The 15,730-nt window shown below is 30.1% G+C and overlaps 1 protein-coding gene and 1 long non-coding RNA gene across 2 annotated transcripts; both read left to right on the forward strand.

Annotated features, from left to right (window-relative positions):
* Nucleotides 1-3,774: 3,774 nt before the first annotated feature.
* LOC145312830 (uncharacterized) lies at nucleotides 3,775-5,336 on the forward strand. Its single transcript, XR_013877138.1, has 3 exons — nucleotides 3,775-3,944; nucleotides 4,271-4,343; nucleotides 4,798-5,336. It is a non-coding gene; the product is annotated as an uncharacterized LOC145312830 (long non-coding RNA).
* A 607-nt stretch (nucleotides 5,337-5,943) lies between these two features.
* LOC145312006 (uncharacterized) lies at nucleotides 5,944-14,543 on the forward strand. Its single transcript, XM_080151091.1, has 15 exons — nucleotides 5,944-6,086; nucleotides 6,464-6,510; nucleotides 6,731-6,786; nucleotides 7,439-7,486; nucleotides 7,700-7,766; nucleotides 8,320-8,417; nucleotides 8,841-8,985; nucleotides 9,294-9,388; nucleotides 10,179-10,455; nucleotides 10,927-11,178; nucleotides 11,407-11,489; nucleotides 12,241-12,438; nucleotides 12,549-12,611; nucleotides 13,670-13,750; nucleotides 14,011-14,543. The coding sequence occupies exons 1-15, from the start codon at nucleotides 6,072-6,074 to the stop codon at nucleotides 14,343-14,345; spliced, it is 1,860 nt and encodes a 619-aa protein (XP_080007217.1). The 5' UTR covers nucleotides 5,944-6,071; the 3' UTR covers nucleotides 14,346-14,543.
* The last annotated feature ends 1,187 nt before the right edge of the window (nucleotides 14,544-15,730 follow it).

Raw genomic sequence — 15,730 nt, forward strand, 5'->3', positions numbered from 1 at the left:
CCTTTACTGTTAGTTTATTATTCACGAAGCTACTCTATAATTCCAAATGTCTGTCCGGCTGTAAGACAGGAAGTAGATTTTCTTGGCTCCTATTCAAGATATTCGGCTGAAACTTCTTGTCAACGTTCCATCATTATAAATCATTATCAACTATACAAAACATCCCCATTGCGGTCGGACTGCTTTTATACAGCTTTTTTGTTGCTTTTATATTTTTCTCATAATTCTCCAAATCTTTGGTGTTTTTCAATCGATTTTTAAAATTTTTCTTTTAATGGCAATTTAAAAATTAAATTTCCCGATGATACAGGTTTTTTTGGGTTCAAAAATTAAAGGACAGGTAAAAAATTACAATAAATTAATCTAATCCAAATCTATCATACAAAGTAATCTACAGAGAAGCAAGTCCTTTAAGTTCTGATAAACAGCTGGTGAATCTAGGATATGTGGCGGGGGTTAAGTGGGAAATATGGAAGGTCACACCTATTGGAGATATGGCCAAAAAAATATTATTCTCGCTACCAAAAAGAAGCTCTTTTAACTAAAAAAGAACACATTTATTTTTAAAGAAGGCGTCTCAACTTTTTTGCTTTTTATTTAGAATAGCTAGTCGATGTTTTTAGTAAGTAATAGATGTAAAATGGTCCATAGAATTTAAATATGCAATCGGTTTTTATGTAGACCTCTTATTTTTGAAATTTAAATATTTAATTTAAATATTTAAAACGCAACAAAATAAAAGAAGAAAATTGCCAGTATGAACAAAAATAGTAAGATCTTTAATTTGAAACCTTACTTTTTAAATTCTGTTGTGTAATTATTGAAAAAATCTATTTTTTTTAACCTTGGTTTAATCAAAACTTTAAACATAAATATATTCTCACACAGGCATAAAAATATGTTTTCATATATGACTTTACAATGAGAAAAATATTACGAATCCATTCTAAGCAAAATTGAAAAAGTTTTATAAAACTAAAATCAAAAGTATAAGTTTATTCTAAGCATCATAATTTTCGGCTTTAAAGGGTTGACTTGAACAAAAACTAAATAAATGTACATACACTGTAACAGATATTTTTTAAACACAAGAAACAATAATGCATTTTTAACTGCATTGTTTTGAAGTTTATAAACAGAAAGAACATATTTGTTCATAATTTTTCATTCTTTACATGTAATTATCACTATTTTTATTGTAGTATCTATTGTATATATTGTATGAACATTACCCCTTTTTTTTGTCAATTCTATTGGTTAACTTTTGAGGTTAAGCTTCCCGATTTGTCAATTTTTGAGATTTGTGATTGACTAGTTTAATAGTTACAATTAAGTGTTGCCTGTAAAATATAATATGTTAGGCCATTTTTATTTTTTTTAATTTTTTTACTTTTTTTCAATTTTTCGTAATATATTTCTGATTCCAAAGGTATATATGAACCCATATTTTTTATGCCTGTGTGAGAAAATATTTAAGTTTAAAGTTTTGATTAAACCAAGGTGAAAAAAATAGATTTTTTCAATAATTACTCAACAGAATTAAAAAAGTAAGGTGTCAAATTAAAGATCTTACTATTTTTGTCATACTGGCAATTTTCTTCTTTTACTTTGTTGCGTTTTAGTACCTTAAAACGACTGATTTTTTTTTTTAAAAACTTAAATTACTTTGAAAATAAGAGGTCTCCAAAAATACGATTGCATATCTAAATTCTATGGACCATTTTACATCTATTACTTACTAAATACACCGACTGGCTATCCTTACAATAAAGTAGTAGGATCTCCATGTATCTGTCTGTCTGTACTGAAGGATCTCGCTAACCGCTTAATCTATATGGTTCTCCTGTACAGTACAGCTCCTCATAGGTCCTGGGAAGGTTTATATCTATATTTGGGGGGAGGGTACAACCACCCTTACAAGAGAAATCGTAATTTAAAAGTAAAGAAACAATTACTAGCGCCACATAGCGGATATTTTTAGTAAACTGCTGATCTTCACATAGATTGAAAAAAAAATTATGTGTCTCTAGCTTAGTAGTATAGGGGCGTGCCGCTAGTTCTAAATAAAAAGCAAAAAAGTTAAGACACCTTCTTTATATCAGATAATATCTAAAGTATAAATCCAATAGGAAAACTCTAATGTGACTAAATTAGATTTATCCATAACTCCACACACATTCAGACATACATAAATTGTAAAAAATTTACAGTTTTAAAACTTATCCCGTATATCCCCATAATGTGAGAAATACGACATTACTTTTTTCAAGATATATGTAACAGCTGATACTTAACGTAAACAAAGATTATTGCATTTCTGATTTCAGTTAAAATGAAACAAGTGTTTAGAACTGTTTAGTGTATTTATTTCTTTTAATTCATTGTTTTAGTATAAGAAGCCATAATTTAATATTTGTTTTATATATGTAAGCGTAGCAACTCTATAGGATTTTTATTAAAATGTTTGTTTCTCTTATATGTGGTCTTATTAAAAGCAAAACTCTTCTGCATATAAAGTCAGTCCGTACGTCCATTATATATAATTTTTAACTTAAAACACAATTTCTCAAAGGCGACGTGCATTGCTTTGTATAAGTTAAAAATTACCAAAAAGTCAAACCATTTTGTTTTACTAATTGATAACAATTTTTACTAGATATACCTACTACCTAGTTATCCTATCAACTTATTAACTTATTTTAATTGAGTCTATATAAACCATCAATTGTTAATGTTCGTTTGTCCTACTAGCTGCCTGATTTGTTGAGCTTTGTTTTTTTATGGATTTTACTAACCTTGTTTTATAGACATCATTCCTATCTAAAAAAAATCATGTTAATTTTAATTTGATCTATGTATATTTATCTAAATTTATGCATGATGAACATCTCTATTAAAAATCTAGTTTTAAAACTCAGCTGATTTTATAACTCATATTTTTCATACAGTGAATCATTTAAACTGTTTTAGTTTAGTTACTGCAGTAACTTGATATCATAGAGAAAAAAATCCTTTTTCCTTATGCTTGATATATATATTATACATGTTAATATTGTTAAATTTTGAAGAAATACTTATAGTTTTACATATTAAAATTTAAGCAAATTGTAACTAAAAAATGAGATTTTGGTTTGAATCTTTTAAGAATATTTTGAATTTATGACATTTTAAAGTCTTTTTTTTGTCACATGAATTCAATTTAAATTTGTCTTTACCAATAAATGTTCATATTTTCATTATGCGGATTTATCAGAAATTCTTTCATTTTACTACAAAATTATTAACAAAATGCAATCATTCTATGTTTGTCAATCCTATCTTTTTTAAAAGTGAAGCTTTTTTTACAATTATCAAAAGGTATGTAAGAAATGTTCTAGCTATTACAAACTTTGGATGATAATTCCTGTAACTGTTAGGTATGAATTAGAAAGCGTAGCAACTCCATGAATGTTACCGGTAACCATAAAGTTTAAGTCCGTGCGTCCATTTTAAACATACAAATTTTTACTTTTTTGACAACAATGTTTGTATTTTATTTTTGGAATATTGATTCTTTGGACAATAAGTTAAAATAAATTTAGCGAAGCATCTCTATTTTCAAATCCTTAAAATAATCCAAATCTACACAAGTGTTAATGTTCGTTTGTTCTACAGTTTGATTTCAGAGCTTCGCTTTAATTGATGTTTTCTTCTTTGTTAAGTTTGACTTTTATGTATTTTGTCATCCTTCACTTGTTTAATTGTGATCAATATACATTATTATTTTTCTTTTTCAGATGTTAATTGACAAGATCTAATTAAGTTGATGTGCTGTAAGGGCAATAATTCTTATATTCCTATTTTGAATTGCGCGCCAACTATACCATGACTGGTCTAGAAGTATTTGTGATGTTGCTCTTGATCTCAATGGCTGTCTATCTTGTGGGAGGAATGTGCTTGCTAAAGTAAGTTTGTAAATAATGTAGCCCGAGAACGTTAATTTTATATTTTGGTAGAGGGAGGGGGGGGGGGGGGGTGAAAAGACTATTTTAATTGGAAGGGTGGAAGACCTAGAGGTACCCATCCTCTAAATTGTTGTAAACCTTTCCTGCCTGGCCCAAATCGTTAAAGATTCACATACAGATAAACATCCTGTTACTCTCATAAAAGGATTGAATTTTCATAATAAAAATTATGATCAAAGAAAGAATATTTGAGAACTTTAAGATACAAATCGATTAAAAATACTATATGTTGAAAATACGTTTTTTTTGAATTTTCTTTTTTGTAGATCTCGAGGCGCCACTGGGTTTGAGATGATTCCTAACTACACAATATTCTCAAATGTCTGGAAAAAGGCACAGGTAATAAAAATACCAATACTTGGATGCTAGTGCTACACGAGATTTTCATGTACTTTAGTGAAACCTGTTGCTGGCTAAAATAACGATATCTCCCATCCATCCTCCTTTATCCATCCCCTCCCTACCTACTGGATAAACCAACTGACTAATAAATGACGTCCATGTTTGCAACCTAAATTAACGACAATTTTTACCCTGTTAAACAAGTATGTGTGACTTTCTGGTAATATTTGCATTAAGTTGCTACGCTTTCTATATTGTGCCTAACTGTAACAGGAATTGTTGATATTGACGTTTGTCATATGCCTAAATTAACAAGAACGAACGTATGGATGGACTGACTGACCCTTATTGTAGAAAAGTCTTCGGTTGATATTAAAGAAGTAGCCGTGCCACTAAGAGTTCAGGTAATAAAAAACAACATAAATAAAAATATTATTTATATTTTTTTCAGCAAGGAATAGCTTACTGTGCTAATGGATGTAAACCAAGAGATGAGGGATACGAAGCCATTTAAAACTAATATTGCAAGATTTTCAAATATGTAAGAGGTTTGTTTTTGGTAACTTTGAAGGCTGCTTTTGGCCAAACGGCTAGCATTACAGCTTAAAGTTACACTTAGGTCTAAATAATGAAACATAGAAAATATATTCAATATTGTTTTGCGTCTGTATAGGGAAAATGCGCGTGGAATTAACTTGTTTGCCGTATGGCCATAAAGTAGCCTTTAAAGTTGCTGAAAAACTTCTTATTTATTATTCTTTTACAAAAAAAAGTTTTATCCCATTTTTCAATTTTTCATGTCACTAACAAGCAATTCAAAGTTTTGTATTTTTATGTTGACTTTTGCCACTTTTGTTGTATAATCTCTGAAATGCCAAAAAAACGCGCGCCATGATTTTATACTTGTATATTTATTGAAATGATACTAAAAAGCTGTGATTTTAATTATAATTAAACATATTTTAAAGATATAATATAGATTTTATAATAATATACTGTTTTTTTTCTTCACTACGTTATATTTGATTTTGAAAATAAAACTTGTCTAAATGTACAGATAAATGTGCAGATACTAAGAAAAAAGTCTAAAACCTGCCCTGGATTAAATTTATAAATATCCTGAAAATTGTCTAAAGATAGTTTTAGCCCTGTTTAATAAGGTATTTGCCAGGTGGAAGATAACATTGGGTTTATTACACTAGTCCCCAAAGTTTTCTAACTCATTTAACAACCTTGGGGACTTCTATCGAATCTTAATTGGTTGCTCCACTAATTTGAGTGTTTAAACGTTTCAACCACTTTTGGTGATCTGTAGAAGGAGTAATATTCTGTGTCAACATTCGGGATGTTCAACAATTTATCTGTCATTGTCTTATCCCTATTAGATTCCTAGGTATTTACAGGCATTCTTACATAATAAATTATTTTGGCACAAAAGACGACATTTACATTTTTAACTGAATTGCGGTATACTTAGCATCAAAATAAAAACAACTTTCGCAGAGAAAAATTGTCACATTTTTCGAGTTTTAGTGTGTTTTAAGTACTATTTGAGTAAAAAATTTGTTATTTTGTTTATTAAAACTATTTTTTCTTCAGATTTTATAAGCATGAAAAAAATGTCAAGTATATAATTACGTTGATTAAAAAGAACCAACTAATTTTAATTTATTAATTTTTGGCCGGCTAGTTTATCATTGTTTTGCTAGTTTATGTTTGGTTAAAATGGAGACAGTAAAGGTTTGTATCCAATATTTAGAATAAACTTATCATTAATCAGTAATCACATCATTTTCCCTTATATTTTATACGAATTTTTATAATCTATTCTATATATTTTTGTCTATCAGTGTATGTGTGCTTAGTCTCACTAATGTCTGAACCGATATGGCCTGGCTCTCCTTGACAGTTAAGCTTCTTGTAGGCCCGGGGGGCACGCCTTTCTGGCCTATCGTGACAGGAATTGATCCTATAATTTTCTATCTACAAACAAATTTTTATATACAATGCCCTTTAAATTGAATTTTATGTAAATATAACATTAGTGAATTATATCTAACCCTTAGATTGCATGACCTTTGCAATTTATAACTTGATATAATGACTTAATATCTTAGGAGACCTATGAATTGTGTGATGGGGATAAAGGCAACAGAAGAATTCTAGGAAAATAATTTTATTTTGAATTATGAGGCTGAGTCTGGATTCTTTGTATTTTAATACTTTCTTACCGTTTGGAATGTACAATAAATCTTTTTTTTTATTTTTCTTAAATTCATAGTTTTAAAATTTGAATTATAAAGCATTTTCACCTAATACATTAAAGTATGGCAGGCATTACCTAAAACATAATTTACTGAAACAAAATAATTTTTTATCTAAACAGATGAAAACCAGAGAATATTTGTTTACTGCAAAGATGTAGAAGGCTTAAAAATCAAGGAAAATTGGAATGAATACCTATTATTTTTTATAAAAGGATGTGTGGTTGTACTAGAATATTTCGCTAACCGATCGACCAACATTGCTTTTTAATATGGAAGCTTCTTTTAGTTTAAATTTTTTTATATATCTTCAATGGAAATACATCTAAGATAAATCGCATCTAGAAAAAAATGCTTATATTTTTTTTAATTTTCATTTTAAAACAAAGATTTTAGGTAGGTAATTAGTGAACTACTTTATACTTTCAACGTTTAGGTTCTGTATTCACCGACGGATTTCTCAATTAGATATTTATAATTTAGACAAGTTTAAATACCTAAGTACCTACCCATTTTTATACAATTATTGTCAAAGAACATTATTTTTGAAGTTTTGATTAAAGGACGATTAGAAATAATATTATCAGCGCAGCATCTCTATATTTATGCTTTAAAATTTAATTACTTCTTTTCGGCAATTTACGAAAACTTGTTCAGTTATCATCTTATTAAAATTATGTTCTTTGATATTGAAAGTAATGACACTTTATAATTATGTATGCTCATTTGTCTGAGTGTTTGATTTGATGAGTTTCGCTTCTAACGAAAGTTGCCATTATTGATTACAAAAAAAAGAATCATGATTATCATTCCAATTTGAAATTTAATAGTGGGCATGTCTTAATTATGCATGCAATGCTTTTGTTTTGACTGAGGGTGAGTAATTTAAATTTGGTAGCGAAGCTACTCTATAAGGGTTTTCTAATCTGTCCGTCTGTGTTTGAAGCTTCTCCTTCGCTTATAAGCCGCTATAGCGGCTGTACTGCTATATATTTTAGATTCTTTCTTTGCTGTTCCAATTAAAAAAAAAAGTCTACCTAGGTATTTATCTGAGATTTAATTATAATTTCATATTAATTCTATTTTTAGGTGATTTCATAACAAGCAGAAGTCCGATGCATTCATGTGTAAAATCTGTAACTCCAGATCAATATAGGTACCTATGAACTAATAGCAAAAGCTTTAAAACTTTTAAGAGGGAAAAAACAGTTTTTTTATTTGTTATTTAATCTTTCATTAATTGACTATGAATGATTAAAAATTGATAAGTCTGTTTACAGGCTGCTATTCTAAAACTAGGATTTGTTGTCAGCCAATAGTATATGATTTCTTTTGATTTTCAATTTTTAAATGATCTTTAGACTATTATATTTGTAGGTCTATAAAGGAAATTTTTAAAAAATTGTATAGGCATCCTTTTTTTAATAACTATATTATTTTGTAACATTTAAGACAAATTAATTTTTTTCTGCAAAAAAAAAGTCACATAATATTTGCACCTGACAATGCCAGGTGAAATGAACACTTAACCTATATATATAGATTTTAAAACTCTAAAAAAAACTTTTTTTCATCCTTAATTATTAACATGTGTTTTTATGAGTTTCATTGTATACCTATTTGTGTGTGCCATATGTTAAGTTACTTGTGGATACTATTGTCCGTATTAAATATATTTCTAAATATATATGTAAAGTTGTTTATCTTAGGGCTGTCAAAATAGAGAATAGTGTAATGAAGAAGTGTCATGAAGAAAACATTACTGATGAAAATCAAGTGTACATAAAAATTCTAGAAGCTATTGGAGGTACATTATACATTTTGTTGAATCTTTAAATTTTTTTTACTATTGATTCTAGGGGCGAAGTGACGCTTCGGTTAAAAGTCCTCTCCACGTCACCTTTGAACATACTTTGCATTTTAAATTGCAATGTAACGCAATGTAAGGGTAACAACCAACACCAATCAGACAACCAATTGCAAGACCTTTGTATGAGAAGTCCTAACGGTGCATGGAAATGAGTTAAAACTGTTTTGGGACAAGTCATTCCCCCTACTCTAACTATTTATTTCGCGCATCTAACATAGCAGCAGTAGGAACCATTTTTAACGTCTTTAAATTCGAATTCGAACCTATCACCTAACGAATGCGCTACGTGTTGAGCTACGGTTGCGGGTTAAAATTATTTCATTTACCTTTCTTTATATATGATAGTCCTTGTTTTTTTAGAGAATGGTTTAATGAAAGTTGTGAGATCGCCTAAAGCATTAGCTTCACAGTATTTAAGAATGCTAGGACAGACAGAAAGAAAGCAACATCGGTTGTTAGACGTAACCAGAGTAAAAAATGAAGACTCTACTCGTCAAAGACACAAGTTAGTATATATTTATTTTACTGCAAAAATGCATTGGTTTGGTCCCTTTTAAGTTGTTCTTTGATTTCGATATTACCAGTGCTTAAGATAAATTAAATCTCTTAATTCATGTAGCAACGGTCAACTTGTCTTTCGTCGATGCAATAATTAAATAATGATAATGGCAGTTTCAATAACATTTTTTTATGCAATAATCCTGGAGATTCACATATTCTAATAAAGGTACCTATACCTATTTTTTTTAATTCTTAAACTAAATTATTAGCAGTTTTCTATTGCTTCAGATTAACCTTTTTATCTTATTTTAGAGCTAAGCAGATTGAAGCCAGTGCAATTGACCAACTTGTGAAAGAAAGTGTGTGTGTGAATCTTATCTACCAAAAAGTTATTCAACAATTATCAGGTTTGTAAAAGCATAAGCAATTCTTCTTGTCATATGTGACGGTTTGTCTCTCTGTAATGGATATATTATTTCTTGGATGTTGCAACAGATTTTCATGAACTGTATTATAGTGATTCTCGCAGCGGGCTAAAATAACGACATCCCCCATCCACCCCATTTGATTTACCCTATCTCTTCCCCTCCTACTGGATGAACGAACTGACTAATAAATCGAGGTCTATGTTAACAACCTAAATTGACCATAAATTTTCACCTGTCATAATATCCACATATATTTTCTATATCCATTCTCTTTGTGACATTTATAACAGTTTAATTCTCTCAATTCAGTCATCTCTTTTTCTCTTTTAAAAATATTTCCCTTTTGCTTTACTTTTCCAGGTAACTAAAAGGGTAAGAAAACGGACGATACATTGATATGACAAGTCCTAAATGATGATAAACATATTTAAACCCTAGATTAAAATTATTGATCGGAAAAAAAACATTCAAAATACAAATTTTAAGCCAACGAATATGTTTAATCCTCTTAGGAATTTTTTTTTCAATTGTGAAATTCTTTATTACAGACACTTATCTACGAATACTAAAATAAAACTGGTTTTTATCTTTTGATTTTTCAATTTAATATCTGCGGAAAGCTGTCTATAGTTCGACCAACAATAACTATTCCTCAATACTTAAAAACACTATTTTCAACACAGCAACAAATGTTACCCATTTTTTGTATGATTTTCTCTTCTTAAAATTCCAATCTACCTTGTTTCATTACATTTCAAATATTTTTAAGAGGCTGGATTGTATGAGCACAGAACAAGAAAAAATCTCCTACTGATTCAAATTCACAAAGCAGTAACAACATTTAGAACTGAAAATAAACTTTTTGAATACAGGAAAAAGGAAGAAAAAGTTGAAAAAGAATCTAAAACTAAGCTGGAAAAAGAGTTGGTGCCCGAGGAAGAAATTGAAGAGTTACTTTCCTGTGATGTGTGCAGTAAAACTTTCCTGTTAGATGTTGACCTTAGAAAACACTTGCGATATCATGAAAGAGAAGCTAGATGTTTAAGGTGAGATTAAATAAATATTTGGTGCTTTACCTCAAAGTGCATAGCGAGAATATTACACTCGGCCCTCCTCCTTATCTTTTAAATAGATAAAATATAAGAGGGGGGGGGGGGGGTTCTTTATTCGTTACCCCGCGGGGCCTAAACCTAAGCTGAACAAACCCGGAGAGATACTCTTCTCTTAATATTACCTAACCTGACCTGAAATAAAGCACAAACACACGAAAAGCTACCATTCTTATTTTGTATAGGGGGTGAGGTGGGGAATCTATGTTTGGCTAAGGACTGAGATGAAAATCTAAAAAAATATTTTTCTTACAGAAAAGCTATAAATTTAATGGACACATGAAAAGTTTTAACGAAGGGAGTATGGGTGTCTTGAAACTAGAGAGTTGATTCTGTACAAATGTTTTGACCACCTAGTAGATATGTTAAAATGTTCCTCTTTATTTTAAGCATTTAATTTTATTTTAGGTCAGGTCAAGATTATTCTAAACCAGTTTTTGAGGAGTTTGTGAATGACAAAATCAATGAAGACAACTCTCATTTGTCTATATACTCTTGTGAAATCTGTACAAGCACATTTATATCCGAAGCTGCTTTAGAGTTGCACATATTGTACACCCACAAGAAGGATAAAGTGGAATTTGTATACAAATGTGTATTTTGTAACAAACCTTTTACAAATTATGCTTCTTTCAAAACTCACGAGAACATGCATAACAAGTGAGGAATCAGTATTAAAAATATTTAAAGGATAATACAAGATCATATTATAGTTTATAAATTAAAATCTTGATTTAGTTTCAATTGAAAGGGGGCTAGTAAAGGAAAAATTTTCTAATAAAAGGTCTTAAATAACATCGAAATGGCCGATGGCTATTTTAAAAGATAATGCGTTACTTTTTTCCTCTTTTACTAAGTAGTAAAAAGTTTAATACTGATAAATACCAGGACTAAAGATTTTGCTTGTGATATTTGTAATAAACCCTTCTTCCATGAGAAACATCTGGAAAGACACATTCGTAAACATACAGGTTATATTTCATTTAATCTTTGATTAATAAAGAAAATAAAAGGGAAAGGGAAAATTTCAATGATTTTAAAGGTTCCCCAACCTTCCTTTTATGTTGCATTTTAAAATATAAATATATGCATTATCCCGCGGCCTTCTATGCTTAACACGTAGTGCAATCGCTCGTCGTCGGGGAATTTATAGGTTTGGATCTCTACTTAACACCACAACATAACTAAAGACGTTAAAATGGTTCCTATTGCTGCTATGACAGTTCCGCCACATTAATAGCTAGAGCAGGGGGAACGCCTTTGCCAAAAGCAGGCGCAACTCATTACTATGCACAGATAGTCGTCACTATTCATAAATTGCTAATTTTTTCTCATGAGATATAATTTCTTGAGCAGAAATATATCCTTATATAAAAGTAGCTGGATGACTGTTTCTTAAACATTGGATCTTGTGAACCACTGGACCAAAAATTCTCTGAATTTTATTTCTTCTATTGTTTAATTTTCAAAAGAAAAAAACCATTAAAAAATTTCAACCTTCTACAAAATATTTTTTTACGCACGTGGCTGCGATTATTGTATCCATGGGTTTAACATTATCAATGTTTTTTTTTGTTAATAGTGGTAACATTACCATAATTTAAAAGGCGTAGGTAAGTTTAAATGAAATGAAAACTAATCTTTTTTGTCTATGAAAATTTCCAAGTTATATTTAAATATTTTGTTTTGTCTTAATAATGTATTAAAACCTTTTTTTTTCAGGTGAAAAGCCTTTTTCGTGTGAGGTATGTGGTTTAAAATTCTCTCATGAAAACAGTTTGAAGAGACACGGACGTATTCATCAAAAAGACTGCAAATGTCGATTTTGTGGCAAACAGTTCAGTGACAAGAGTTTGTTGAAAATACACCAAATAATGCACGAAAAAGAACTTCCCCATCATTGCTCTATTTGTAAAAAAGGTAGGTATTTGCTTTTTTGTCTTTTCTAGAATTAAAATAAAATAACTATAAAAAAGTTTTAAATTTTCTTCAATTTATTTATCAACAAGATTTATAGTACTCATTTTCAGGATTTAAAAATAAATCTAACATGAACACTCACAAGTTAACTCATCAAAGAAAAAAATGTACAGGTATCATTTTTTTTTTGTGTAGCTTAAATATTACTTTAAATTTGAAGGGCTCTGATCGGTTTTAAAAAATGATACGTATGAAATATTACATAATCGGCAGTATGCACTTTGCTTAAAGGTCATGCTTAAGTATATAGTATGAATTATGAATGAAAATTTTTAAAAAAGACTGGGGGGCGTAGACATCTAAACTTAAACCGTGAGCAAAATGGTCTATATATTGAGCTTGATTCTTGAAACTTAGTAAATAAGCCTTGTCCTATAGGTACTACATCTAAATGGCAAAAAAATCTATGTAGAAACTTACCTTAAATTGTTTTTTCTCAGTTTTTTTTCTTGAATACACTGTGTCTATACACAAGGTCATTATTTAAGATGAATCAGCAAGTCAGGGACCGACCCCAGCGGGCTAGGGGGGGGGGGTGCTCACAGTGGTTAATTGCATTTTTTCTAAAGTTTGTGTTGTTATATATCGAAATATAGGTATTTTGAGTTTAAGTCCCCAACTTGCTAAATCATCTTAAATAAGGTCCTTATGAATAGACATAGTGTATTCAAAGAAAAAACTTGAGAAAAATCAATAAAAGTAATGTTCTACATCAAAATAGTCCAAAATAGGCCTAAAAATCCCATTTCCGCAGGGGTTTCTTACCTAACCTAAAAAGTTTGAATTAGCTCAATATTTAGACCATTTTGCTCTCTGTTTAAGTTTAGATGTAATTACGCCCCCCTCCCCCCCTTATTTTTGATTAATAGTTCAATTGATTTCAACGAAAAACAAATTGTTGGTCTAATTTTTATTTAAAAACAGCTCTTTGATCATAACATTTTGATTAAAACATTTTGTAGGATTATATACGTGAAATTGGATATTATGACAGGGGAAAAATTATCCTAAATTTAGCTTGCTTTAACTCGTTATTGGTCTGTTCGTTAACCCAGTAGGAGGGGTTGGGGTAATGGGCGAAAACGTTATTATTTAAGCCTGCTGCATGCTTCACTTTATCAGAGAACAAGAAAATCTGGCTTAAAAGTAATAATATATATCCATTTTCCAGAATGCCGTAGAAAGTTTTATGAGGATGAAATGAAAGAACATATGATTACTGAACACAATAAACAAGATTCAGATGATCCAGGTCAGCTACAAGGTTTTTATGTAGATTGTGATTTAGTATTGATATTTTTATAACTACATGAAACCAACCCAGATCTTTAGTATGCATATAATAATGGGGGGCGGAGCACTGAGTTTCCTTTTTGGGTGTAGTTTCCCTATACCTATTTTATGGATTTGGCCTCCATGTTCAGGTGCTGCAGGCCTGGAGAAAACCTGGAGGCCTTTAAGAAATACTGAGATCTATAAGTTTTTTTTAGAAATTATCAGTATTTTTTTTAGATGACGAGTTCAATGATTCTAGCCAAGAAGATGATGATATTGCTATCCAAGAGGAATTTATGGAAACAACCAATGAAGAAAACAGTGCAAATATCGACATTGAAGACAAAGATAATGAAGATAGCGAGTATATCACAGAGGAACAGTGTGATGTAGATGTTAAAGAGGAGCCTATAGAGACCAATCCAACAAATATAAAAGATAATGATGGCTACTGTGATGTTAACATAAAAGATGAACCAATAGATACTTATCCTACAAACATAGCAGAAATAGAACATATTGAAGTAAATCCAGATATTAAACTAGAAATTAAAGATGAACCCACGGAATAAACAATAACATATAGTCTCTCGGACAGTATCTCTTATGAATGAATATCATAATCAAATCATCTACAAGAAAGCAATACCTACCTATTGCAAATATTTTCTTAGCATGAAAATTGTTTCCATAATAAAAGTAAAAAATTTCCGTAGATATTGCTGTTTTTTTATATCGAAATTGTGACAATAAATTGAAGCAGCTTTTCCGACATTCTCTATATTTTCTACTTTAGGGTGTGAACGTCCGATCATGTATTCTGTAACAGTAAGCTTTAACTGTAAGTGAACTCAATTGATGTCAATTCTTGAATTTAACTTACTGCATTGAAATTAATGCATTTAAAATATGTATGCTTTTGGCTATTTCGCCCCCTTTTTTATGATTTGTGTTAGTTATTCCTATGACGTGTGTTGTTTAATATATCAAACACCAGGAAGGAAGGGGACTTTGGGCTGTTTATCACACAGGTCCCCACAGTGCGATCTTTTGCCAAAAAACGGGACATTTAGAGTAGACAAAAGTAAACTTCAATAAATAAGCTTGTATTTGAAGAAATGATGTAATTTCTTTTGCTTTAACTCGGAAACAACTTAAATTTTGCCTCTGTTAACTTCTAATGTGCATTTGGTAAGTACGTCTGGCGGTTTTGGAGGAGCGAAGCTACCCTATATTTAAAAAATCTATAAAACTTCATAACTTTAGTTAGGATAGGAATATTTTAACAAAATCAACGTCTATGTAAATATTTCTTCAATGCAAACAATTTTTGTGAACATGAATATAGCGTCAGGTGCACCCAGTTCGAGTCCCGGCATTTTTAGGTAGGTCCCGTATAAGTTTAATAGGACACTTATAAGGCATGTTTTCAAATATTTTTTTTACAGATATAAACAACAATAACATAATTTTCAAAACACTTTTGATTTTGTGCTAATACCTTTATTCTAAGTCTAGCTATCTTCATTTAAAGTTGGTATAAGAATATAAACATAATTAATTATATTATATTCTCTCTCAAATGTATATTTCTCTCTCTCTCTCTCTGATGCGTATATAATGTTTATGCAATATTATAATTAATCCCCAAATTTGAATTTCTGCTGGACCAAAACCAGTTAGAAATACAAATTTTTTAGAACACATGAAATTTAGCAAATTAAATTGCTAAAATAAAAGTATTTATAAGTCATCTTTTTTTAACGACTCCTTTATCCCTTAAATGTCCATTAAAACCGCGAGAACGGCAAAAATCGTTAAAAATCACGCCATCGGCGGCAAATAACGGCGAAAACCGGAGGGGAATAATGCAGAAGTAAAGAAAGATCCGCCTCAAAAAGTTTGAAAACATTGCTGAGATGAGTTTGGGCTCTAAAATGACTCCTTCCTCCTCTAA

Source organism: Acartia tonsa, chromosome 2 (genome assembly GCF_053477335.1).
Source record: "Acartia tonsa isolate MP-2025a chromosome 2, ASM5347733v1, whole genome shotgun sequence".
Classification (NCBI taxonomy): Eukaryota; Metazoa; Arthropoda; class Copepoda; order Calanoida; family Acartiidae; genus Acartia; species Acartia tonsa.